Source organism: Panthera onca, assembly GCF_046562875.1.
Source record: "Panthera onca isolate mPanOnc1 chromosome E1 unlocalized genomic scaffold, mPanOnc1 haplotype 2 h2.Chr16_ul_12, whole genome shotgun sequence".
Classification (NCBI taxonomy): Eukaryota; Metazoa; Chordata; class Mammalia; order Carnivora; family Felidae; genus Panthera; species Panthera onca.
In genome coordinates, this window is record NW_027675811.1 from 515,516 (window position 1) to 543,394 (window position 27,879).

The 27,879-nt window shown below is 37.3% G+C and overlaps 1 protein-coding gene across 1 annotated transcript; it reads left to right on the plus strand.

Moving 5' to 3' along the window:
• Positions 1-3,614: 3,614 nt before the first annotated feature.
• On the plus strand, positions 3,615-27,879 carry LOC144615357 (EF-hand calcium-binding domain-containing protein 13-like). Its single transcript, XM_078442287.2, has 9 exons — positions 3,615-3,747; positions 7,640-7,712; positions 14,111-14,254; positions 14,588-14,656; positions 18,066-18,206; positions 22,174-22,245; positions 23,131-23,274; positions 23,740-23,811; positions 27,359-27,879. Exons 1-9 carry the CDS (start codon positions 3,733-3,735, stop codon positions 27,643-27,645), a joined length of 1,017 nt encoding a protein of 338 aa, XP_078298413.2. The 5' UTR covers positions 3,615-3,732; the 3' UTR covers positions 27,646-27,879.

Genomic DNA, 27,879 nt, shown 5'->3' on the forward strand with positions numbered 1-27,879 from the left:
ATTGCTTGGTCTTTGTCCCCAAAGTTCCTCTCGTGCTCCTTGAAATTAGGGAAACCATTTCAACACCAGCATCTTTCCCTAAACGCCCATGTCTACAGAGAACACCTACCAAAGAACTCTCCGCAAATGCAGACACCCCTGCCAACAATGTATTTCTAAATGCGTTGGGGAAACAAATGTCTTTTTTTCTTCACGTTTGAATATCTCTAAAATTAGAACACCTTTATAATCAATGGCATTATTTATCAAATGTACATTTTTACTGAGATATAAATCACGTACCATAAAATCTCATCCTTTTTTTAAAAAAAAAATTTTTTTAATGTTTATTTTTGAGACAGGGAGAGACAGCATGAACGGGGGAGGGTCAGAGAGAGAGGGAGACACAGAATCTGAAACAGGCTCCAGGCTCTGAGCGGTCAGCACAGAGCCTGATGCAGGGCTCGAACTCACGGACCGCGAGATCATGACCTGAGCCGAAGTCGGCTGCTTAACCGACTGAGCCACCCAGGAGCCCCAAATCTCATCCTTTTAAGGTGTTCAATTCAGTGGTTTTTGGTATATTCACAAAGTTGTGCAACCATCACACTCTAATTCTGGGACATTTTCATCACGTCAAAAAAACCCCTGTACCCTGTAGTGCTTATTTCCCCACTCTCCCCAGCCACTGACAACCACTAGTCTGCTTTCTATCTGTGTTGATTTTTGAACATCATATAACTAGAATCATATAATTTGTGGCTTTTTGTGTCTGGCTTCTTTCATTTGGCATACTGTTGTTTGTTTTTTTTTTTTTAATTTTTAATGTTTATTTTTGAGAGAGAGAGAGCGAGGAAGGGACAGAGAGAGAGGGAGACACAGAATCTGAAGCAGGCTCCAGGCTCTGAGCTGTCAGCACGATATGGGGCTCGAACCCACGAAACCATGAGATCATGACCTGAGCTGAAGTCGGCCGCTCAACCGACTGAGCCACCCAGGCGCCCCAGCATACTGTTTTTAAGGTTCACCTGCATTATAACATAAATGAGTACTTTATTCCTTTTCGTGGTAGAATAATATTCTGTGGTTATACCACATTTTCTTTGGCCATTTATAAGTTCATAGACATTTGGGTTGTTTCCCTTTTTTGGCCACTAAGAATAATGCTGTTATGAACATGTGTACATTTTTTTGAGTACAGGTTTTTGTGTGGACGTACATTTACATTTCTCTCAGGTACCTACCTAGGAATGGAACTGCTGGGTCACGTGGTAACTTTACATTCAACTTGAGGAGCTGCTGGAACATTTTCCAAAGCAGCTGCCCCATTTTACATTCCCAACAGCATTGTACATTTCTTTAAATCCTTGTCAGTACTGGGGTGCCTGGGTGGCTCAGTTGTTAAGCGTCCGACTTCGGCTCAGGTCATGATCTCGCGGTCCGTGAGTTCAAGCCCCGCGTCAGGCTCTGGGCTGATGGCTCAGAGCCTGGAGCCTGCTTCCGATTCTGTGTCTCCCTCTCTCTCTCTGCCCCTCCCCCGTTCATGCTCTGTCTCTGTCTCAAAAATAAATAAAAACATTAAAAAATAAAAAAAAAGTTTTTAAATCCTTGTCAGTACTTGTTACATTGTCTGTCTTTTTTATTCTAGCCTAGTCTCACAAGTATCTCACCGTGGTTTTGTTTTGCATTTTTCTGATGGCTAATAACTTTGAACATCTTTACATGTGTTTACTGGCCATTTAGAGATATGTACCCTTTGCTTATTTTAAAATTGGGTTATTTGTCACGTTGTTAGGGTTCTTATGTCCTGGATACTATAGCTTTATCAGATAGATGATTTGCAAATCTTTTCTCTAATTTTATGGGTCTTTTCGCTTTCTTGGTGGTGTCCTTTGAAGCACAAACGTTTTTAAATTGGGTGAAATCCAGTTTATATTTTCTTTTGTCACTTCTTTTGATATCATGTCTAAACATAATCCAAGATCATTAAGATTTATACTAATGTTTTCTTCTAAGAATTTTATAGTTTTAGCCTTTTAATTTCAATCTTTGATTCATTTTGAGTTAATGTTTGTATGTGGTGTGAGATGGGAGTCCACTTTAATTCTTTGGCATGCAGATAGCCAGTTACCCCAGCATCATTTGTTGACAAGATCATTCTTTTCCCCCTTAAATAAATGGTTTTGCCATCCTTGTAAAAAATCAATTGATCAGAAATGTATGGATTTATTTCTAGACTCCCAGTTCCATTCCATTGATTTTTATTTATTCTTATGCCACATGGTCTTAATCACTATAGCTTTGTAGTAAAGTAATAACCTAAACAGTAATTTTCAACCAGAGCAGGGCATCAAATTTACCTATAAAGCTTGAGTTACCTGGTTCTACTTCTGACTATGATGGAGTAGCTTATGTGAAACCAACCCTCCTGCTGAGAACAGCTAGTAAAATGTGGATTAAATTAAACAGCATCAACAACCACAACTGTTTGAAGGCATTGGAAAGTGACCAAGGCTGTCAAGATTTGTGGGGCTATAAGATAAATATAAAGAGCACGACTTACAGAAACAGCACCTTCTTCTTCTTCTTATTTTGTCTCTGTAACATAACTTTAAGTGAAATAAGGCAATAAAGTTTTGATGTAAACTTCTTTGTAATGCTTCACAATTATTTCAGGGTCCACATATGAAGTATTATGTAGCTGTAGGCATCATGGTTGACCAGTTACATACGTCTACTTGAAAGGCACAGTAGTTAAGAGCATGGGCTTTGGAAATATCGTGCCTGGATTTGAATCCTGGCCCTGCCACTTAATACCAGTGTATTCTTTAGTAAATCACTTAACCTCACAAACCTCGGGGCGCCTGGGTGGCTCAGTTGGTTAAGCGCCCAACTTCAGCTCAGGTCATGATTTCGCGGTTAGTGAGTTTGAGCCCCACGTTGGAGTCTGTGCTGACAGCTCCGAACCCGGAGCCTGCTTCAGATTCTGCATCTTTGTCTCTCTCTGACCCTTCCCCGCTCGTGGTCTGTCTGTCTGTCTGTCTCTCTCAAAAATAAATAAACATTAAATTTTTTTTTTAAATCTCACTAACCTCAATTCCTTCATCTGAAAAATGGGGATAATAATGCCTATCTTGGAATTATTATAGGTAATAATAGACTTAAGTAGGTAAAGTAGAAGTACTCAGAAGAGTCTCCAGCACTTAGTGTTCAGTAACTGCTAGCTGTTACAATACACAATGGTTTTTTTTGTTTTTTTTTTTTTTTTTTTTTTTTTTTTCAACATTTTTTATTTATTTTTGGGACAGAGAGAGACAGAGCATGAACGGGGGAGGGGCAGAGAGAGAGGGAGACACAGAATCAGAAACAGGCTCCAGGCTCCGAGCCATCAGCCCAGAGCCTGACGCGGGGCTCGAACTCACGGACCGCGAGATCGTGACCTGGCTGAAGTCGGACGTTTAACCGACTGCGCCACCCAGGCGCCCCTACACAATGGTTTTTAAAACTACTAGTAATTTCATGTAAAGTTCTTTTATGCAACTCAAGCCCATTAAGTGAAAGTGAACAATGTACTCTTATTTCTGCTGTTGAAGCACGTTTTTGCTCTTTTTTTTTTTTTCTCAGTGACACAGCTACTCTTCATTACTATTCAAATTCTCCAGAATGATCTAATTGATGTCTCTAGCCTCAAGGCATTATTGATGAACAATGACTTTCATGCAGCTAATGTTTTACTTGATGAAGTATTAAGACATGGACCTGAACATGGTTAGTAGTCTGAATGCATCTAGTTGTAAAGGCCATCATCTACCAGTGGGGATGGGAGATGTATGGATGGGATATACAGCAATGGAGGGCACCCTGGGGGGGGGGGGGGGGCGCTGCAGTGAGATGACTGGTGAGCACCAGTGCCACCATAGTGTGCCAAGCCTGAGCTCTGTGAAACTGAACAGATGGGTGAGTCTGGGCCTACTTTATCCCTGTGGGTGGTGGTACTTGGGAGATGAGGTCACTTTGTGAACTGACTGGCACGGGCAGTATTCAGTCAGAATGCCATGCACAGAGTACAACAGAGTCCGTGAGGCCCTTCGCCACGTGTTAACCCTTTGGAAGGTAAACTATGCTGATATCCAGGAATACCTCAGGGGGTGTTGCCTGCGGCATTGGCTCAAGGAAGCAGATGTTTATAAATGTACAAAATAACTGCGTTATTTTAATGACTGGTATTGTTGAATATCATTTTTGTTACGTTTTCAAAAGAGTTGGGGAATATTCTTTACTTTCCTATTCTCTGTAAGAGATTTTTTTTCTTCCTCAAATGTTAAGCAGAACTCACAGGTGAAGCCTTATGGGCCTAGAGTTTTATTTATGGAAAAATTCTGGACTATTGATTTAATTTCTGAAATTGTATGGTATTACCAAGAAAATATTCTATTTTCCTGTCAATTTTGGCAGGCTGTGTCTTTATAGGAATTTGTCCACTTCATCTGACTTTTCAAATGTATTGGATAAAGTTGTCCTTGACATCTGCTTTTTATCTTTTTTGATTTCTGCTTCATCTGTAATGATACCTTCATTTTCATCCTCAATATTAGTGACTTAGAGCTTTTTTTTCCCCCCACTCCACCTCCACAGAGTTTTTCTTTTCCTTTTTGTAAAATTGAGATAGAATGGGCATATAATAACATTATGTAAGTTTAGAGTGTCCAATGTGTTGATTTGATACATTTATATATTGCAATATAATTATCACTGTAATGTTATCTAACACCTCTATCACATCACGTAATTATCACAATTTCTTTTTTTGTGGTGAGAACATTTAAGATCTAGTCTCTTAGCAACTTTCAATTATGTAATACAGTATTAGATCAGCACAGCATTAGATTTCCAGAATTTATTCATTTTAACTGCAAATTTGTACTTTTTAACAGTATCTCCCCAATCACCCCACCCCCTAAGTCCTTGGTAACCACCATTCTGCTCTCTTTCTGTGAGATCGGCTTTTTTAGATTCCACATATTAGCGATATATACAACATTTGTCTTTGGCTTATCTCCTCTAAGCATAAGGACTTCAAGATCCTACCATCTTGTTGCAAATGACAGGATTTCTCTCTTTCTCATGGCTGAAAAATACTCTGTTGTCTATTTTCACACTACCTCTGTTTATTCATCTGTTGATGAGCACTTAGATTGTTTCCATATTTTAGCTATTGTGAATAATGCTGAAATAGACACAGGAGTATGTCTTCAAGATCCTGTTTTCGTTTCCTTTGAATATACACTTGTAAGGGGAATTGATGGTTCATATCGTAGTTCTATTTTTAATTTTGAGGGGAATTTCTATACTATTGTCCATAGTGGCTGCACCAATCTACATTGCCACCAACAGTGTATGAGGGTTCCCATTCTCCACATCATCACAAATCCTTATCTCCGGTCTTCTTGATGATAGCCATTCTAACGGGTTTGAGCAATATCTCATTGTGGTTATGATTTGCATTTCCCTGATGGTTAGTGATGTTGAACACCTTTTCATGCACCTGTTGGTCATTTGGATGTCTTCTTTGGGAAAATGCCTATTCTATTGCTCTGCCCATTTTTAAAATAGTTCATTTGCTTGTTTGTTATTGAGCTGTGTGAATTCTTTGTTATATATTTTGGATAATAATCCTTTATCAGATATATGGTTTGCAAATATTTTCTCTCATTCTGTAGGTTGCCTTTTCATTTTGCCGATTGTTTCTTTTGCTGTACAAAAGTTTTTAAGTTGAATGTAGTTCTGGGGTGCCTGGGTGGCTCAGTCGGTTAAGCGTCCGACTACAGCCAGTTAAGCTTTCGACATCAGGTCTTGATCTCATGATTCTTGAGTTCAAGCACCATGTCGGGCTCTGTGCTGACAGCTTGGAGCTTGCTTCAGTTTCTGTGTCTCCCTCTCTCTCTGCCCCTCCCTGCTCATGCTCTGTGTCTTTCTCTCTCTCAAATAAATAAACATTAAAAAAAAGAAAAATCTTAAATGGCATCTAGTTCTACTTGTTGATTTCTGCTTTTGTTGTTTGTGCTTTTGGTGTCATGTCCAAAAAATCATTGCCAAGACCAATGTCTGAAAGCTGTTTCCTTATGTTTTCTTTACAGTATCAGATCTTACAATTAAATCTTTAATTCATTTTGAGGTAATTTTGGGGAGTATCCCAAGTGGTTATTCAGTTTCCCAACACCATTTGTTGAAGAGACCATCCTTTCTCCATTGAATGTTCTTGGCTGCCTCGTCAAATATTAGTTGAGCATATGTGGGGTTTATTTCTGGGCTCTGTCACTTCTGCTGTAAACTTTTCTACTTTTTTTTTTTTTTTTTTTGCATTGGGTTTTTTTTTTTTTCTTCCTTTTCTCTCTCCCCCTCCTTTTTTTTTTTTTTTTTTTCCTTTTGGTTCTTTTCATGTCTATCCTTTATGTCCCTTACTATAGTTTGTCATATCCATTCTACCTTGTGTACCTTTACTTTACTTGAGTCTTTATTTTGGAGCTGACTTGGTCTTTCTACACAGTCTATTTTCTGAGTTGTTGGCTCCCATCTCAGATCTTCCTTTGTCCATTTCTATCCTGATTTGTTGAAAGAGTTGAGGGTGTTGGGTGGCACATTCAGTGTGGAGCTCTGTCTTCAGTTTCTACTGAAGTAAATGAAGTCCGTTTACTTTAATGGCACCTTTGGGGCAGAGGGTGGGAGGTGGGGGTAGTGAGCCTTCTGACATTTTGATACTGTTTAGTAGGGACTTCATCTTTAACTGCTTCTTTCTTTTCCTTCACCACCAAATTCTGTGCACTGAGTTCCACATCAAGATGCCATCTTTGGTCCTATGGATTTCTAAGCCTTTTTCTTAGATTTCTCCAGAGTAAATTTAGGTGGTTACCATTATCCTAAAAGTAGTGTTTCTTAACCTTTAAAAAAAAATATCACTCCCCTAAGGAGACTTTTTAGACATTTTTGTCTTTTTCACCATCCCACACGCTATGAATGTTTAATGCCAAAAATAAATATTTGCTTATGTACTGTGGCCACAAACCATTGTAATGGCTAAGATTTTTTCCCCTCCAAGAACCTGTTTTCCTTCCTGAAAGCCTATCACCCTCAGTGAAAATGCATGTCCTAAAGGTATCTAGAACTTTAGTTTCTGCTTATACTGCTAAACCCTATTTTCTAGAATTTCACTTAGATGTTAACACATTTGTAAGGAATATTGGCCTATAGCCTCTTTGCCTGCCCACCGTGTGTTTGTTTTGTTTTGCTTTTGTAGTTTTTGGACAAGTAGGAGCTACTGAAGGGTTTTATTCAGAGGAGTAACCAGATTTTTTTTTTAAAGAGAAAGACCTCTCTTGCTGCATTGTTTAAAATAAATGGAGAGAAATGAGACTGATGCGATAGATTTTTAGCAATGCTATTGTAATAGCATAGGCATTAACTAATATAGTGATATATTCAAGCAGTATTTGGAAATAATTGAATAGAAATTGATAATCATATGTATGCAGAAGTTAAGGAAGAAGGAACAGTACAGGCTGACCCCCGGGCTTTTCACCTTTGTTATAACTTGACTATTAACTGCTGACAGATTAATTCAGAAGCAGTAATTCCTTCATCTACATTTTACTTTGCATTACAGAAAATGGCAAGATTACCTTTGAAGAATTTTTTTATTAAGTTCTGTGATACATTGAACATGCCTAAAGCCTCAGGTGAGTTCCACTTAATATGTATCTACTGGCTCTGTGTGGAAGGACAGGCAGTGGTTTTCATGTTAAAACAACACAGGATTGGGGCGTCTGTGTCACTCAGTTGGTTGAGCAACTGACTCTTGACTTCGGCTCAGGTCATGATTCCAGGGTCATGGGCTCAACCTGCATCCATTCGCGCTGAGTATGAAGCCTGCTTAAGATTTCCTCTCTCCCTTCATCCTTCTCCCCAGCTTGTGCTCTCTCTCTCCCTAAAATAGTAAACAAACAAACAAACAAAGATGTTTTCAAAAAAAAGATGTTTTTTAAAACATCTTTTAAAAAACACACAGGATTAGATAAAGCACAGGTAAGTAAGAAACAATATAAAGATAAAACAATATAGGGGCACCTTGGTGGCTCAGTTGTTTAAGCGTCAGACTTCGGCTCAGGTCATGATCTTGTGGTCTGTGAGTTGGAGCCCCCCATCAGGGTCTGTGCTGACAGCTCAGAGCCTGGAGCCTGCTTCGGATTCTGTGTCTCCCTCCCTCACTGCTCCTCCCCCACTCGCTCTCGGTTTCCCTGTCTCTCTCTTTCTCAAAAATAAACAAACATTAAATTTTTTTAAAGATAAAACAATACAGTATTAGTTTATATAACTTGTGTTTGAATTATATGGCAAAGACTGCTAAATTTACCCCAAACTCAAAGTTATGGGTGGTTTTACTTTGATAGTGCTAGAAAAATATTAGATTATATACTGTTCTCTGAGATTATTCACTAGGTATATCTGACCTGAATTTATTAGAATATTATAAACAATGAGAAAATAATTTTTAGAATGCAAATTGGTGCAGCCACTGTGGAAGACAATATGGAGTTTCCTCAAAAAGTTAAAAATAGAACTACCCTATGACCCAGCAATTTCACTACTAGGTATTTACACAAAAGGTATACAAATACTAATTTGAAGGGCCACATGCACCCTGATGTTTATAGCAGCATTGTCAACAATTGCCAAATTATGGGAAAAACCCAAATGTCCATGGATTGATGAATGAATAAAGAAGTTATGGTGTATGTATATGTATATGTAATGGAATATTACTCAGCCATCAAAAGAATGAAATCTTGCCATTTGCAACAATGTGGATGGAACCAGACTGGATTATGCTAAGTGAGATAAGTCAGGCAGAGAAAGACAAATACCTATGATTTCACACATGTGGAATTTAAGAAACAAAACGAATGAACATAGGGGAAGGTGGGGGAAAGAGAGAAGCAAACCATATGAAGAGTCTTAACTATAGTGAACAAACTGAGGGTTGGTGGAAGGAGGTGGGCGGGGGATGGGCTAAAAGGATGATGGGTATTGAGGGCATTTGTTACGTTGAACACTGGGTGTCATATGTAAGTGATGAATCACTAAATTCTACTGAAACCAATAGTACACTATATGTTGACTAACTAGAATTTGAATAAAAATTTGAAAAATAAAAAGAAGACAACTTTAAAACTTTTGACCAACCTAGCAAAGTGGATTTTATACCTATCTTTTCTGTTTTTATGTATTCTCAACTACTCTCTTGACTATATTTTTGAGGAGCAAATTTATATTTATTGCAGTATAACTTGCGTGTAGTAAAATTCACCTTTTTTTAGGTATATTGTTTTTTGAATTCTTAAAAATAATGTCATGTAACCATTACTAAACAGCACATAGACTGTATCACCACAGAAGTTTCTTTGTGTCCTTTTGTAGTCCATCCATTTCGCTAACCCTCATTCCTGGTGACCCCTGATCTATTCTTTGACTCTAAAGTTTTGCCTTTTCTAGGTTGTCATGTAAATGGAATCATAACATATGAAGCTCATTTGAGTCTGGCTTCTTTCACATAGCATATTATACTTTACATTCATCAACTTTTTGCATGCAGTGTGTTTATTTTTATTGATGAGTATTATTCCATTACATGAATGTAATGTTTGTATATTTACCAATTGATAAACTATTGAAGTTTCCTGGGTTTTGGTGATTATGAGTGAAGCTGCTATAAATATTTATGTACAGGTATTTGTGTGGACATATATTTTCATTTCTCCTAGTTGAATACCTAGAAATGGGATTGCTGGGATATATATTTAAATTGATAGAAACTGCCAAACATCAATTTATGATAGATAACATCCATTTATGATTAAAAAAAACCTCTCAACAAAGTGTGTACAGAAGAAACATACCTCAGCTTAATGAAGGCCATATACGAAAGGCCACATATATGCTCAATGGGGAAAAACTGAAAGCTTTTCTTCTAAGATCAGGAACAAGACAAGGATGCCTATTCTTGCCAGTTTTTTTGTTTTGTTTTGTTTACTAAAATATAGTTTACATAAAATGTTATATTAGTTTCAGGCATACAACATAGTGATTCAATAATTCTATGTATTGCTCACGTCTCACCATGATAAGTGTAGTTATCATCTGTCACAATAAAATGTTATTACAGTGTTATTGACTATATTCCCTATGCCGTAATTTTTCTCACTACTTTTACTCAACTTGTGTTCATAGTATTGGAAGTCCTACCGAGAACAATTAGGCAAGAAAAGGAAACAAAGTCATCCAAATTGGAAAGAAAGAAATAAAACTGTTACTATTTGCAGATAACACAATATTATATGTAGAAAACCCTAAAGGCCCTATTAAAAAAAAACTGTTAGAACTAATAAACAAATTCAGTAAAGTTGCACCATATGAAATCAAATAGAAAAACCAGTTGCATTTCTATTTGCTAATAAACTATCAGAAAGAAATTAAGAAAACTATCCCATTACAATTGCATTGAAAAGAATAAAATACCTAAGAATAAATTTAACCAAGGAGGTGAAAGACCTGTACACTGAAAACTATAAGACATTGAAGAAAGAAATTGAAGATGATGCAAATGAATGGAAAGATATTCCATGCTTGTGGAGTCAAAGAATTAATAATGTTAAAATGTCCATACTACCCAAAGCGATATACGGGCTCAATGCAATCCCTATCAAAATTCCAATGGCATTTTTCACACCTAGAACAAACAATCCTAAAATTTGTATGGAGCCATAGAAAACCCTGATAGCCAAAGCAATCTTGAGAAAGAACAAAGCTGGAGCCATCATACTTTCTGATTCCAAACTTTATTACAAAAGTATAGTAATCAAAACTCTATGGTATTGGCATAAAAACAGACATCAGTGGAACAGAACAGAGAGCTCAGAAATAAACCCTTGCATATACGGTCAATTCATTTATGACAAACGAGGCAAGAATATATAGTGGGGAAAGGACAGATTCTTCAATAAGTGGTGTTGGGAAAACTAGACAACCACATGCAAAAGAATGAAACTGGATTCCTATCTTAGACTATGATTAAATACTTGCTCTTGTAAGACCTGAAACCATAAAACTCCTGGAAGAGGAGCGCCTGGGTGACTCAGGTAAGTGTCTGGCTTGGCTCAGGTCATGATCTCGCGGTCTGTGGGCGTCGGGCTCTGTGCTGACAGCTCGGAGCCTGGAGCCTGCTTCGGATTCTGTGTCTCCCTCTCTCTCCTCCCCTCCCCGGCTCATGCTCGCTCTCTCTCTCTCTCTCTCTCTCTCTCTGTCTCACAAAAACAAATGAAAAATGTTAAAAAAATTTTTTTAACGTTTAAAAAAAATCTAGGAAAAAACATAGGCAGTAAGCTCTCTGACATCCATCTTGGAAAAAATTTAAAAAAAAAACAATTTTATCTATTAATACAATATCATAGGTAAAGTCAAAGAACAAATAACAATATGGTAGAAACTATAATGTATATCACAGAAGAAAAATAGAAAAATGGGCAAAAGTCATGGATATATAAATCATAAAAAAGATCTTAAATGGCTTATGAACATATTAAGAGATGTTTGATTTTACTCATAATAAGAAATATGCAAATTGAAATGGACATACAATTTCTCACCCATTAGATTGGCAAAAATTGAAAACCTTCACAACTGTTAGGTTGTAGAGAAAAAGACGTTTACCTATAGCTGGTGGGCGTTTAACATGCTACCAGTCTAATGGAGGGAATTTGGCAATGTCTAACAAAACTACATATGCCTTTACCTTTGGACCCAGCAATCCTGCTTCTAGGAATTTTCCCTGAAGATACCTTCCAACAATGTGAAAATATAGATACATAAGATTATTCATTACAGAATTATTTGAGATGGCAAAAGAATGAAAATACTTAATGTGTAAACATTGGAGGTTAGTTGAATAAACTTTAGTTTCTATGTACAGTAGAGTATTATACAACTCTAAAAAAGAATTTTTTAAAAAGGAGTTTCAGGGGTGCCTGCATGACTTAGTCGGTTAGGCGTCCGACTTTGGCTCAGGTCATGATCTCACGGCTCGTGAGTTCAAGCCCCGTGCCAGCCTGGAGTCTGCCTTGGATTCTGTGTCTCCATCTCTCTCTGCCCCTCCCCTACTCATGCTCGCAGGCGCGCTCTCTCTCTTTCAAAAATAAACATTAAGAAAAAAGAATTTCATACCACTACTTTTTGTACTACTGATTTTATACCTTTCCAGCATTTAAAACTACAAATTTCCCTCTGAGCACTTTCACAGCATCTCACAAAATTTTATATGTTGTGATTTGATAATCACTTATTTAAAATATTTTCTTTTTTTTTTAAATTTTTTTTTTTCAACGTTTTTTATTTATTTTTGGGACAGAGAGAGACAGAGCATGAACGGGGGAGGGGCAGAGAGAGAGGGAGACACAGAATCGGAAACAGGCTCCAGGCTCCGAGCCATCAGCCCAGAGCCTGACGCGGGGCTCGAACTCACGGACCGCGAGATCGTGACCTGGCTGAAGTCGGACGCTTAACCGACTGCGCCACCCAGGCGCCCTAAAATATTTTCTAATTTACCTTGTGATATCTCATTTGAAACATGAGTTATTTAGAAATGTACTATTTAGGGGCACCTGGGTGGCTCAGTTGGTTAAGTGTCCAACTTCGGCTCAGGTCATGATCTCATGGTTCCTGGGTCGGAGCCTCGTGTCGGGCTCTGTGCTGACAGCTCAGAGCCTGGAGCTGCTTCGGATTCTGTGACTCCCTCTCTGTCTGCCCCTCTCCCACCCACGCTCTGCCTCTCTCTGTCTCTCAAAAATAAATCAACATTAAAAAAATTAAAGAACTATATTATTTAATTTCCAAATATTTGGACATGTGCTAGGGATCTTGTTACTGATTTCTAATGTAATACACCTTGGTCAGAGAATTTATTTCGTACAATTTAAATTCTTTTAAATTCATTAAGATTTGGTTCAAAGACTAGCATGTGGTCTACCTAGGTGAATATTCCATGTGCACTTGAAAGAATGTATATTCTGTAGTTGTTGGGTAGTGTTCTATAAATATCATTTGGTTAGATTGTTTGCTAGTTTTGTTGGATATTCTAATTTCTGATTTTTTTTAAACATTAAAATTTTTTTTGTTTTAATATTTATTTTTGAGAGAGAGAGAGAGAGAGAGAGAGAGAGAGAGAGAGAACGAGCAGGGGAAGGGCAGAGAGAGAGGGAAACACAGAATCCAAAGCAGGCTCCAGGCTCTGAGCTGTCAGCACAGAGCCCAACACAGGGCTCTAACTCATGAACTGTGAGATCGTGACCTAAGCCAAAGTCAGACACTTAACTGACTGAGCCACCCAGGCGCCCTTAATTCTTCCTGATGTTTATTCTAGTTGTTCTATTAATTACTAAGTGCAAGATTTTCAAATCTGCAGTTCTGATTATGGGTTCATGCATTCCTCCCTTTAATTCTGCAAGTTTTTGCTATATTTGGAAGGCTCTTGTTAGATGCATGCACATTTGATATTGTTGCAAAATTTAATGTATATGACCTTATGAAATGTACTTTGTCTGTTGCTCTCTTTTGTCTTATTTTTGCTGCTCTTCTGTTTCTTTCCCCCAGTTTCCTTACTTATATTTATACATTTCTGTGTACCTATTGTCACCTATTTTAAATTATTGTAGGTACATAAATAAATACAAATACTGCCTTTTCTCTTAAGTATAATTTTATATCTTGGGAGATTTTTTTCCCCACTTTTTTTTAAATATAAAGGAGACGGGTGTCTGGGTGGCTCAGTCGGTTGAGCGTCTGACTTCAACTCAGGTCATGATCTCGCGGTCTGTGAGTTCGAGCCCCGTGTCAGGCTCTGTGCTGACAGCTCAGAGCCTGGAGCCTGCTTCAGATTCTGTGTCTCCCTCTGTCTCTGCCCCTCTCCAGCTCATGCTCTGTCTTTCTCTCTCTCTCTGTCAAAAATAAATAAACATTAAAAAAAATTAAAATATAAAGGAGAAACATGAAAATTCCTTTCTAACTGAAGGTGATTATCTCTTCCCAGGAAATAAAAATCAATTTTACAACATCAACATTTACAAAAATGAACTTAAAGACATTCCTGTACTTCAGCAAAATTTAAATGCCATTGGAATCTATCTAACAGATGATAAAATAAAGGAGACTTTGGATAACACTAATCCTAACGGTGAGTAATTATTTCAATTTAAAATAACAAATTTTGCATATTTCAGAAGTTTCACTCTAAATGCCAAAGGAAATATACTGCCATATATCTTTTAAAAGAGAAATTAAAAGTTGTTTCTTGTCTATCAATTTACGGGTTTTTATCAGAGGAATTGATGTTCAAAGTGCATCTCTGACAGCTTTATTTTAGGTCTATTCTGCATATCACATGTGTCACAATAGGATTACCAGTCCTCTCCATTATTTTTGTGTTTATAGCTCTGGTGTTATAACATCAAATGGTCCTTTTTACAATAATACCTAAATTCTTTCTTTTTTTCTTTTTTAAAAAAAGATGAAGTGGTGAGTTTTAAGGATTTCATCAGAGAATTGAACAACAGTGATGAATTTATCGAGTGCCACAGTAAGTATGAAATTCAAAATGCATATGAACAGAAACTTCATTTTTGGGGGTTGGTGTATGTATAGGTATGTGTGTATATAGACTTTATATATACTCTACCAAACCCCCCTTTTATGCATTTTCTCATTTAAACTCAGTTCATGTTGTAAACTCTAGGTTTTCACACATAGATGCATATTTTCCATACTGTAATATTCTTGAATTATTTAAAAAAATTTCTGTTGTCTCTCTTTCTTCCTTGTCATGTGTTTTATTGCTATATTCTTTCTTTTGTCCTCACTAATGCTGATGGGGTTATCCATCTTATAATCAAAGTAACAGGTTTGCTTTTTTAAATCACATCTAATGACTTTTCCCCTCTGTATTCTTATCTTTCTTGTTTATTTCTTCATATATATATTTTTTTACATTTGCTCTCTATCTCCTTGTGAAAAACACTGGCTAAATGCTTAACTTTTTTCGGTTTGTTTTGAAATTTCAGCACAGTTCTATCATGGGGACACTAAAAACAGCCTTGGACCACAGACATTGAGATTGAGAACTGTAGTCCTAAAACTGGGGTTTTAAAAGAAGTATTGAAATAAGTGGATTCTCTCTAAATAATCTGTACTTGGAATGCAGTTCCACTCACTATCTCAGGATAAGTTTGGTGGGAACCTTGACAAATTAATGCTATATTCATTATAGAAGATTATAGATCTATGAATAGCTAAGACCCTTTTGGGAAAAAAAAAGATAAAGATCTTGCTTTGTCACATGTTAGTACATAGCATAATGCTGTTTTAATATAGACCTGTGAAAATAGACCAGTGCATCACAATATGGAACCCAGTAGAGACTTCTATTAATGGGAACTCGGAATGTGATAGAAATGACATCATCAGTTAGTGGGGGAAAAGATGTATTATTTAGCTTCTGATTTGAGAAAATTGCCTTACAATGCAGAGAAAATGAAGTAGAATCCCTATGTCATACCATATACAAAAATAACCTTCAAAGAATCAAATGAATGTTAAAATGGATCTCAAAGATTAAACTATAAAGCTGTTGGAAGAAAATGCAAGAAAAACTATTGTGCCTTGTGGTTATGGATGCCTTCTTAAAGATGTTACTCCCCAAAAGCACAACCATGGGGTAAAAAAGGATTTGATCACATCAAAATTAAGGATTTCTGGTAAATGAAGGACTCTAAAACATGTAACAGACTGGAAGAAGATAATTACAAGATAACTAACAAAAAATTAATATCTCAAATATAAGGGAATTCTGCAAATCAACAGTAGAAAGAAAGAAATCAATTGGAAAAATAAGTAAGGATATAAGACTTAGTATACAGGAGGAGAAACCCACATAGCTAAATATGTGTATGAAGAGAGTTGGCAATACTCACAAATTGCTAGTGAGTAGGTAAAATGGTACAGCATTCCAGATTGCAATCTAGCAGTACTTGTCAAATTCAGTATGCATATTTCTTATGATCCAATAATTCTATTGTCAGATAAATAGCCCAGAGAAGTTTCTTGTAGAGACATGTACAGGGATGCTCCCTGCAACATTATGGGAGGGAAGAAATGAAAACAATCTATGAGTCCATGATTTGGGAAATGGTTGAATAAAATATGGTCCATACATACACGTCATAACAGTAAACTAGATTTACATTTGCACCAGAGAGAGACCTCAGTAATAATACGGTTCCATGAAGAAAGGAAAAAATGGAATACGTGTATAACAAAGAATGCTTTATATAAGTTGGATTTCTACTAATGCCCATAAAACACAACCATATTTATATCTATTTCCAGGTAAACACTGAATTCTAAATAGATAAGATTGAAATAGACGGATTGAAAGAAATTGAGAAAGAGATTGAGATTGAAGTGACAATATTAACAAAGTTGACTTCAGAAACAGATTAGAGTACTCTGTATGCTAAAAACATACACATTCTTTTCAAATACTTATGGAATATCCACAAAAATAGATGATGTATTTAAGCCACAAATAAAAATTTCAGTGAATTCTGAAAATCAGAAGTCATTCAGACCACATAGTCTGACCATGATGTTGTGACATTAAAATTATTTGTGAAAGAAAGGAAAAGTGTTGCTTTTAAGATGAAAAACAAATTGCCTTGTAAGTAATTCCTTGGTGGAAGAATAAAAGAAACCTGAAAGATTTTAGAAATGATGACAGTGAAAGCACTATGTATCAAATCGTGTAGAGTGTGACCAAAACAATCTTACAGGATATTTTATAGCATTAAATGCTTTTATTAGAAAACAAGAAATATCAAAAATAATTTATCTTTTTTTAAGTTTATTTATTTTCGGAGAGAGAGTGCATATGACGGGGGGGAAGAGCAGAGAGAGAGAAGGACAGAATCCCAAGCAGGCTCCTTGCTGTCAGCGCAGCTGACATGATCATGACCTGGGCCAAAATGAAGAGTGGGACGCTTAACCGACTGAGACACCCAGGCGCCTCCAGAACAATTTATCTTAAACGTTCAGTTTACAGAGCTAACCAGCAGCATAAACAACAAAAGAGCAGTACAATCCCCCTGAAAAGTGCTAGTCAGGAGCTAACAAAGTGGAAAGTTGAAGTTAGTGAAATAGAACACACACACACACACACACACACACACACACACGCACTTATCCATATAACCAAAAGTTGGTTCTTTCAAAAGACTAATAAAGAACTCTTTAGGAAGTATGATGAAGGGGAAAAAATAGGGAGGACATAATAAAGAAGACAGTTGTAACTTGGATACAAGGGAGATTAAAAGATATAAATGAATAACACTTGAGTTAGTAAAGCAACAAATTATTGGCATGTCATCAACAACACTGTCATTCTTTCCAAATGTTTAGATAAAGACAGAAAGGGCTGCCTTTTTTTAAATGTTTGTTTATTTATTTTTGAGAGAGAGAGAGTGAGCGAGCATGAGTAGGGAAGGGGCAGAGAGAGAGAGTGCCAGAAGATCTGAAGCTGGCTCTGCGCTGACAGCACAGAGCCTGATGTGGGGCTCGAGCTCACAAACCGTGAGATCAAGACCTGAGCCAAAGTCAGACACTTAACTGACTGAGCCACCCAAGTGCCCCCTTTTGTTTCCCCATCATGGCACTATTTTCTTAGAGATAATTTTGGTATTTTGTTGTTTTGTTTACCTTCCTGTGTTGAACTAGTAAGGTAAACTATTTCAGTGTGTCTTGTTTTCTGATATAAGCATTGTAAACCTATAAATGTTGTAGAGCTTTCAGTTTGGAGAATATTTCAGAGAGGCAAAATCTCTCAAGACTGGGTATTCTAGAAAATGAATACATCTCACCCAAATCAAGTTGTTATGTGCTTCTCTGGATAGACTGACCAACTAGATATCTTTGTATTTTGTCATGTCTCTGTTTAGGAATAGAAGATGCATGTAACGTTGTTAATAGTGTCTTTGATAGGAAAGTTGAAGTTACAGACCTTTTATCTGCGTTGGAGGGCCTGGAGAAACCTTTAAATGAAGAAAAACCTGAGGTGTTACTGAACTCTGAAACAGATGGTGAGTTCTTGAGTTACCTCTCAGTTTTCCTGTTTAGACTATACGTGTTCATGCTGGCTCATTTTTTTTTTTTTTTTTTTTTTTAAGAATACTAATACCATAGGTTTAGGAAGATTGTTATGGGACTGCTATGTTTATAAACTGGTTACTGAGAATTGTTGTAACCCTTTTGGAAAGTGTGTGGATACTCTTCTTTATTTGGAGAAGACTAGTAGAAACAAGTACTGTTTTTATCCAGGTTTTAAAATCAGATACTTCTTGGGGTGCCTGGGTAGCTCAGTCAGTTAAGCGTCCAACTCATGATTTTGGCTCAGGTCATGATCTCACGGTTTGAGATCACGATCTCACAGTGCTCTGCACTGACGGACGGAGCCTGCCTGGGATTCTCTCTCTCTCTGCTCTCTGCCCTTCCCCTGTTCTCTCCCTCTCTCTCTTCCTCCAAACATAAATAAATAACCATTAAAAATGTTTAAAAAGATGTTTCAAACATTTTAAAAAATAAATAAAATCAGATACTTCTTTTTTAAAGATTTTTAAAAATGTTTTTATTTATTTTTGAGGGAGAGAGAGTGGAGGAGGGTCAGAGAGAGGGAACACAGAGTCTGAAGCAGGCTCCAGGCTCTAAGGTGTCAGCACAGAGCCTGACACGGGGCTCAAACTCATGGACCACGAGATTATGACCTGAGCCGAAGTCAGACGCTTGACTACTGAGCCACCCAGGCGCCCCATCTTTTTTCTTTTTAGGTCATTTATGCTAGCGGTTTGTCAATTTTAATAACTCTTAACTAATTCCTGGCTTTCTGATCCTCTCTATCGTGTTTATTGTTTCCTCAATTTATGTTTTCATCTGTATCATTTTCTTCTCTACCATTGATTTTGTGACATTTTGTATATATATTTCACATAGAGAATGAAATGATCACAACGATAGATCTAGTTAACACGTCACCATGCATAGTTAAAAAGGGGTTTTTTTCTTATGTTGAGAAATTTTAAGATTTACTCTCTGAGCAACCTGCGAATATGCAATACAGTATATTTTTGGATATATATGTATTTTCTATTCTTTTAATTTCACTCTTTCTGTACTCTTCTAAAAAAAGATAAATTTGAAAACATGTAAGGGAAACTAAAATTTGAAAAGAAAGAAACAGGACTTAAAGAAATTAAAAATATAATAATTAAAATTAATTAGCAGACAACAATATTAGCAGATTAAACATAGGTGAAGAGAGAAATATGAAGTGCAAAGGAGTTTGAAGAAATTATACAGAATGCAGCATAGAAAGACAGAGTTGGAATATAGGAAAGAGGTTAGTGGCGCTGGGGTGGCTCAGTTGATTGAGTATCAGATTTCTGCTCAGGTCATGATCTTGTGGTTTGTGAGTTAGAGCCCTGCATTGGGCTCACTGCTGTAAACATGGAGCCCTCTTCAGATCCTCTGTCTCCCTCTCTGCACATCTCCTACTCTCTCTCTCTCCCCCAAATAAATAAACATTAAAAAAAAGAAGAAGAAGAAGCTAAAAGGAAGGCAGAATGAAGAGGTCTACTTATTGTGGCAATCAGTTTGAAATATATATGTGTATCTGATTACGTTATATATTAGTTACAACTAATATAATGTTACATGTCAGTTATATCTCAGTAAAGCTAGAAAAAGAAAGAATGAAAAGATGTGATATATAGCCACACAGGAGAGAAGAGACAGAGTGGTTGCAGAGAAAATATTTGGAGAACTATAGCTGAGAATTTTCCAGAATGAGAAAGACCTAAACCTACCAATACAAGAATTCCAGTGAATCCCACATAGGATGAAAGGAAATCCATACATAGGGTTATCATGATGAAACTGTGACATACCAAAGAGAAAGAAAAATCTTAAAGGTAGCTAGAGAGAAAAGTCAAATTATCTATAAAGGAGGAACGTTTTCTTATTCTTGATATTTTTTTCTGGGTCTTGAAATCTAGAGAAACATTTTTGTAAATTGAGGATAACCACCCCACGTTCCCCTCCACTTTGGGAGGAACTTAGGCTTTGTCTGAGCCTTTGAAACTACAAACTAAAATTCATCCAATTTTGTTTTGTTTTGTCTTTGGCAAACACTCTTTGGGTAAAAACAGTCGCCGTGTTTCTGGATTACAGCCTTTCATCAGTTGTTTGGTCTGGGAATTTCTTACTTTCTTGGCAACACATTGATGAATTCAAGATTTTTTTAAAATTTTTTTTTTTAACATTTATTTTTGAGACAGAGAGAGACAGAGCATGAGTCGGGGAGGGTCAGAAAGAGAGAGGGAGACACAGAATCTGAAACAGGCTCCAGACTCCAAGCTGTCGGCACAGAGCCCGACGCGGGGCTCGAACTCACGGACTGTGAGATCATGACCTGAGCTGGAGTCGGACGCTTAACCGACTGAGCCACCCAGGCGCCCCAAGATTTTTTTTTTTATAGCAATAATTTTATTTAGAATTTTTAGTTGTTTTTAGTAGGAGGGCTGATCCAGATATCTGGCTACTAAATACCAGAAATTGAAATCATTTTTTTCTTTCAATTAAATTAAATCAGACCCTGGGGGCAGGGTGGTTGATTACTGGCACCCTCTCCCATTCCAAAGTCACACCATAATGTGGGAGACAGAGGAAGAGCTTTTAAAACTTCCTTGCATTGTGTTTCTACTGATGCTTTGTTGTTGGAGCCTGTGGTAATCCTGCATCTGTGTGAAGGGAAGCTCCCACAGGGTAATTCTCACTCTTTCCCATCAAACCTCTAGTCTCTCAACCCCTCCCTGTCCCTCTCTTTCCTTCTGTCTCTGTCTCCAGACAAACTCTTCCTCTCTATTTAGGCATTTGGCATATTTTCTTCAATGATTCTAGGTTTTTGCAAACATAGTCCCTACCAAAACTCTCAGTCTACAAAAATCTCAGGAGTGAGGAAATATTTAAGGCCAAGCTAACTGCTTCGAATAGGAAAGATGGGTCAAATTATCCTGCCACTTCAAAAGGTATAGTGCCATAGCTCCAATATTTGCCATTTAGATAAATTACAATAGACTTCAATAGAGAAGGGTAACTTTTGAATCAGGCTCTGCAGAGTCCGCTAACTCAAATGCCTGCGGTAGCCAGGCACGTAATGCAAAATTAATAAAATGAGTTGGCTGTAAGACAAAAGGAAGGGGTGTGGACTGTAAGGTAACTTGAGAGCATGTGTCCTAGATGAAGATAGTTAAATTCAAATGGAAAGAAAACCCCACCACTCCCTAGGACAATGGACATGACTGACTCTCAGCTATATTCAGTCTGTGGGCTACCAGCCTATGACCCCTGAAGCAGGCTTCTGTAGGAGTGGGAAAACAATCTTTTCCTTCTGCCCTTCTAGGTTCCCAGCTGGAGCTCTGTAACAAGAGACAGATCAACAAGAGAAAAGCATTCAAAGTTAATATAAATTTTACATGAAAGGGAAATATTCATAAGGAGTTGTTAAAGCTGAATGTTTTGGTGTTAGCTTTGATGAAGTGTGGAAAGTGGTAGAAAACTGTGATAGGACAAAATGAGATGAGCTGAGGGTGGTAAACCAGGGGAAACTTAGTAAGGTCTGTTCGTTCAGATTCCTCTTGGTGTCCCTCCAACCCTCAGTCTTCAGAGATAAGGATGCACCCTCCCTCTGGGTATAGCAAGGGCATCTCTCACATGAGTGTCTTATGACCTGCCTCGGGGCAGGGGATGGGGAGGTCTGAATCCTAACTGTACCTTGCAATTCCCAGATTGTGTTTCCTTGCATTCCCTTTTTGTGTGTGTGTACGTGTGTGTGTGTGTGTGTGCACACGCACATGCTCATAATCTAAGTGTATTTCTTACCATGCATTATGGTCACAGAAGTTTGAAAGCTGAATGAAATTGAAACAATACCAGATCCCTGCTTTAATGAGCTTAAAATCTATTTAAATTCCATTTTATTTCTTAACTTTGCAGAAAGTAAAAAGATCTTAAAAGATGTAATTGATGTTTTCATTAATTCACCTAAACCATCAACACCATTCAATAGTAAGTATAGTAAAAGAATGAAAATTAAAAGTAAATTTCTAAGATCATTCAATGGTATTCTTTTTCTAAAATATAGTTTGTTTTCCCCTGTATTTTTAATTCCTTAAGTTTTCTTTGCTGTATCAAGATGTTATAATCTGCTTTCTTATTCCTTATCATATTTAATCTGTGCTTTGACTGTAATGAATTATTTAGAATTACATTCCTAGAATATGCTTTCTTAAAGCAAAATAGTTTGTCTCAGTATATGCTCCAGTATAAGGTACACATTTTCTCCCCTGGTGAATCTAATACAATTTTCTCTCACCTCCGATAATTTCCATATGCTTCTTTTTCTCACCTATAGTGAAACGTTAAAAAAAAGTACAAAAAAAAAAAAAAAAAAGGATTTACTGCATGTAATACTAGTAGGTAGGCTAGCAAGAAAGAGAGGCTTTCTAATGCCTAGGAGAGGGTGTGACTGTTTTTCAGAGTATAACAGATTTATATTTTTCAGTTTTCCTTTTGCCAACTAGCTGGGTTCTATTTTTGATATTTGACTTCATTCTAAGCTATTTATTATCAAGCTGTTCTTGAAATGCTTTACAGTCTATGAAAGACTGGAGCATGTAGTAGAAAAACCTTTGAGGAGAAATAGTTAATAAATAAAAGCAAACTTCTACAAAATGTTGCAGAAACTCAACTTTTAGCTGGCTAGGGGTATGTTAAATTTTGCTTATTGTTTAAGTGACTTCTGAAAACAGAGCCCACTGACATGTTTTGAAAGCCCTCTAACTCAGAATTCCTTTTGTAATGCATCTACTCTGTGCAGGTTAGGGTGTTAAGTCTAAAAAAGGGCTTTGCCTCAACTTCCTCATCACTTCTCTATTCTTGACATGTTTACAGATTTATTTAAAGAGATTACAACTCTTGATAAGATCAGAAATGATAAGATGCCTATAAATGAGCTGAGGTCCCAACTCCGGAAGGCTAGAATTCTATTAAGCAACAAGACGTTCCAGGAAATTCTGGGTCAAGCATCTATTGATGGTGAGTCCTTTTTAAAAGAACAATCTCTGTTGAAGTCCTAGTTTTACTGTGTGCTTGGGATATGTTTTATATATGTATGTTTTAGATAAACTAGGTCTTAGAAACATAATGAGAATGTAGGCATACTGAGAACAAATTAAAATTAATATTTTTTTACTCTTGGAAATATTTTTAAGAGTCACCCTCTGTCTGGCATCACATTTGTAAAATGTATACATCAATATTTAATTAAGACAAATAATACCGTTAGAATTTTTTCTTGTTTTAAGGGAATAGATTCGTGGTAAAATTATTTTAAATTGATTAGTTTTTATCTGGCTAATTTTCAGACATTAACAAAATTTGTCCCCTCCCCCCCCCCCCCCCCCCACACACACACACACCATTCCCTGTCATGGTTATTTTAATGATGATTATTAATATTGACACCTTGCCATTTTATAATCCTTATACTTTACTTTTTAGAAAATAGTGAAGTAAGTCTCAAACAAATTTTGGAGGCTTTGAACACAAATAAGCCAGCTCCTGAATTTGAAGGTGGGTCATATTTCCCATTGCCTTTTGTTATTATTAAACAGTATTGTGAGCTATAAATGATATTCAAAAGCTGTATATTTTTATAATTAAAAGTACACAGTTTGACATATGCACACACCTATAAATCTGTCATCACAATCAAGGTAATGAACACATCCCTGACCTGCAAAACTGCCTCATGCTCCTTTGTAATCTCTCCTGCCTTTTTCCCATCCTCTTCCTCATCCGTAGGCAACGACTGATCTGCTTTTTGCCAGTATAGATCCATTGGCATTTACCAGACTTTTATAAAATGGGTATATTCTTTTTTGCTAGATGCTTTCATTCAGCATAATTATTTTGAGATTCATCCACGTAGGATGTATCAGCAGTTCATTGTCATTTATTACTGGCATAGCACTCCATTTTGCTGATACACTGAAGTTTGTCTACTTACCTGGTGCGGCTCGTTAGGCTATTTCCAGTTTGGGGCTCTTATAAATAAAGCTGTTATGAACAGTTGTGTACAACAATATTCATCGTATGAATATATGCTTTCCTTTCTCTTGAGTAGTTACCAAAGATTGGCTGGTTCACATGGTAGGTGTATGTTTCACTTTTTAAGAAACTGCCAACTGGTTTCCAGAGTGGCCACACCATTTTACATTTCCACCAGCAGTGTATGAAGAGGTCCAATTCCTCCATATCCTTGGGAGTGCTTGGTGGAGTCAGTCTTTTTAATTTTAATCATTCTAATAAGTGTGTAGTAGTATCTCATTGTGGTTTTAATTTGTGTTTCCTCACTGATTAATGATGTTGAGCATCTTCTCATGTGCTTATTTGTCATCTGTGTATCTTTATAAAGTGTCTGTACAGATCTTTTTTAATGTTGGATGGGGGGGCGCCTGGGTGGCTCAGTCAATTAAGCGTCTGACTTCAGCTCAGGTCATGATCTCACGGTCCGTGAGTTCGAGCCCTGCGTTGGGCTCTGGGCTGATGGCTCGGAGCCTGGAGCCTGCTTCCAGTTCTGTGTCTCCCTCTCTCTCTGCCCCTCCCCCGTTCATGCTCTGTCTCTCTCTGTCTCAAAAATAAATAAACGTTAAAAAAAAATTAAAAAGTTGGATGGGTTTTGGGGCGCTTGGGTGGCTCAGTCGGTTAAGCGTCCGACTCGGCTCAGGTCATGATCTCACGGTTCGTGAGTTCAAGCCCTGCGTCAGGCTCTGTGCTGACAGCTCAGAACCTGGAGCCTGTTTCGGATTCTGTGTCTCCCTCTCTCTCTCTGACCCTTCCCTGTTCATGCTCTGTCTCTCTCTGTCTCAAAAATAAATAAACGTTAAAAAAAAATAAAAAAAAATAAAGTTGGATGGGTTTTTTTGTATTTCTGTTTGTATTCTGGATACATGTCCTTTATGAGATATATACTTAGCAAATATTTTCTCCGAGTCTTCTACTGAGCACATTTTTCTCTGAGTGTCTTCATTTTCTTAAGTGTCAAGAGCATTAGTTTTAATTTTGATGAAGTCCAGTTAATTAGTTTTTTTTTTCTTTTATATATTGTGCTTTTGGTGTCACATGTATGAAATCTTTGCCTCACCCAAGGTTACAAATGTTTTATTATATTTTCTTCTAAAAGTATTATGGGTTTTGGTTTTGCATTAAAAAATATTTTTTTAATATTTTTATTTATTTTTGAGAGAGAGAGAGAGAGAGAGAGAGAGAGAGAGAGAGAGAAAGCACAAGTGGGGGAGGGGCAGAGAGAGAGGGCGACAGAATCCAAAGCAAGACTCCAGGCTCTGAGCTATCAGCACAGAGCCTGAGGCGGGCTCAAACTCACGGGGAGATCATGACCTGAGCTGAAGTCGGATGCTTAACTTACTGAGCCACCCTGGCACCTCTGGTTTTGTATTTTAGCTCTGTGATCTATTTTGAGTTAATCTTTATATGTGGAATAAAGTATGGATCAGAGTTCCTTTTTGTTTTGTTTTGTTTTTGCATATGGACCTTCATTTGTTCCAGCACCACTGTTGAAAAGATTGTATTTTCTCTATACTTTCTATACGGAAATTCCTTTGTAGTTTTGTAACAAATAATATAAATATACATATATATTTATTTCCTGGATTCTCTCTTCTGTTCTATTAATCTTTGTCAGTTTTTTTTTTTTTTCAACGTTTTTTATTTATTTTTGGGACAGAGAGAGACAGAGCATGAATGGGGGAGGGGCAGAGAGAGAGGGAGACACAGAATCGGAAACAGGCTCCAGGCTCCGAGCCATCAGCCCAGAGCCTGACGCGGGGCTGGAACTCACGGACCGTGAGATCGTGACCTGGCTGAAGTCGGACGCTTAACCGACTGCGCCACCCAGGCGCCCCTCTTTGTCAGTTTTTACACAAACCACATTGTCTGACTGCTGTTGCTTTGCAATAAACATTGAAACCATTCAGGTAGTATTGGCCCTCTAACTTTGTTCTACTTTTAAAAAGTTGTTTTGACTGGGGCACCTGGGTGGTTCAGTCAGTTGAACGTCCGACTTCAGCTCAGGTCATGATCTCATGGTTCGTGGGTTTGAGCCCCATGTCAGGCTCTGTGCTGACAGCTCAGAGCCTGGAGCCTGCTTCGGATTCTGTGTCTCCCTCTCTCCCTGCCCCTCCCCTGCTTGCTCGCTCGCTCTCTCGCGCTCTCTCTCTCTCAAAAATAAACATTAAAAAAATGTAAAAAAAAAAGTTGTTTTGACTATTCTAGGACTTTTACACTGCCATGTGGATTTTAGAATCAGTTTGTAATGTCTACAAAAAAAACCTGCTGGGATTTATTGGAGAAATAAGGCACTCATGAATTAGGATTTGTTGGAAAATGTCTTATCTAATAATGTCTTACTAAATAGTACAACTCTTTCCTGCAATTCTTTTGAGTACCAGTACTTTGCCTCCTTTTAAATATTCTCTTAGATAAACTAGAGATTATAATCCAAACAGTGACCTTGAGTGTACCATGATTTGTGGGAGTCATTGAAAAGGCAGACAGAGGCTTGGCTCTAATCCTAAGGACCCCATTTAGAAGGGAAAATCCCTAGAGGTTTTAGATAAGAGCTGGGAATGGGGCACCTTAATACTCCCACACTCCTTGGCGGACTTCTAATAATAGAGTGAAAGTTATGAAGAATATGCAAAAACTGAAAGCAGTAGCAAAATAAGCAGAAGAAAATTCAGGACTAATATTTTTATACTCTGAAATTTGGGCTATTTCATATAGACAGAAGTAAGCCCCAAATTCTGTCTCATGCATATACAATGAAACATTTCCCTAAAAGATGCAATGGCCTATTTTAACTTTTGAGAAGCTGATACCTTGAGTGTATGATGATTTGTGTAACTCATTGGTAAGGCAGTTAAGTTAAAAAACAAAAACAAAACTGAGTCATCTTAGTTTTTTTAGTTTGAGACAAAAATAACTGAACATCTCAGGGAAATATGCTTGGAATAAAGGGATGTTTGGCTTATTAATTTTGGAATCATAATGATAATATTAATTGAAATATATGACCTATAGAATCCCCCTGTGTTTTCAGGTTTATGTACTGCCCTCCAAACTGTCAACTTGATGAACTGCAACAGAATTCAGATTGGTGACTTGAAAGATGCTTTTGATGACCTCAGTGTTTCTGTAAAGCCTGAAGAACACCAGATGTTAGTGAAAACGCTTGATGTTGATGGTATATATAACTACGTTGACTTTCCAAATAAAGTGATAGCAAATTTTCCATTCCCCTTCCCTATCCTCCATTCATCACTCCCCAATAATTTTTTTCTTTATTATCCTAATGGAAAAAGTACTCTAAGAGAGCGTGTCTACTGAGATCATAGATTTATCTTGACAGAAAAATCTTTGAATAAGATTAATAAGATTTTTTATGACCCATGAAGTATCCTGTGTTGATTCCATCAGAGTGTATCTGTGTGTATGTTTTTAGCATCTTCAGGGAAGGCAAGGTCATTCTCTGTGAAAGCTGTGCTGAAGGGAAACTGCTCTGAGCCAGGAAGAGACTGAGGGAGGACTTTCTCCCCTCTGCAGGAGACATTTGTGGGAGGA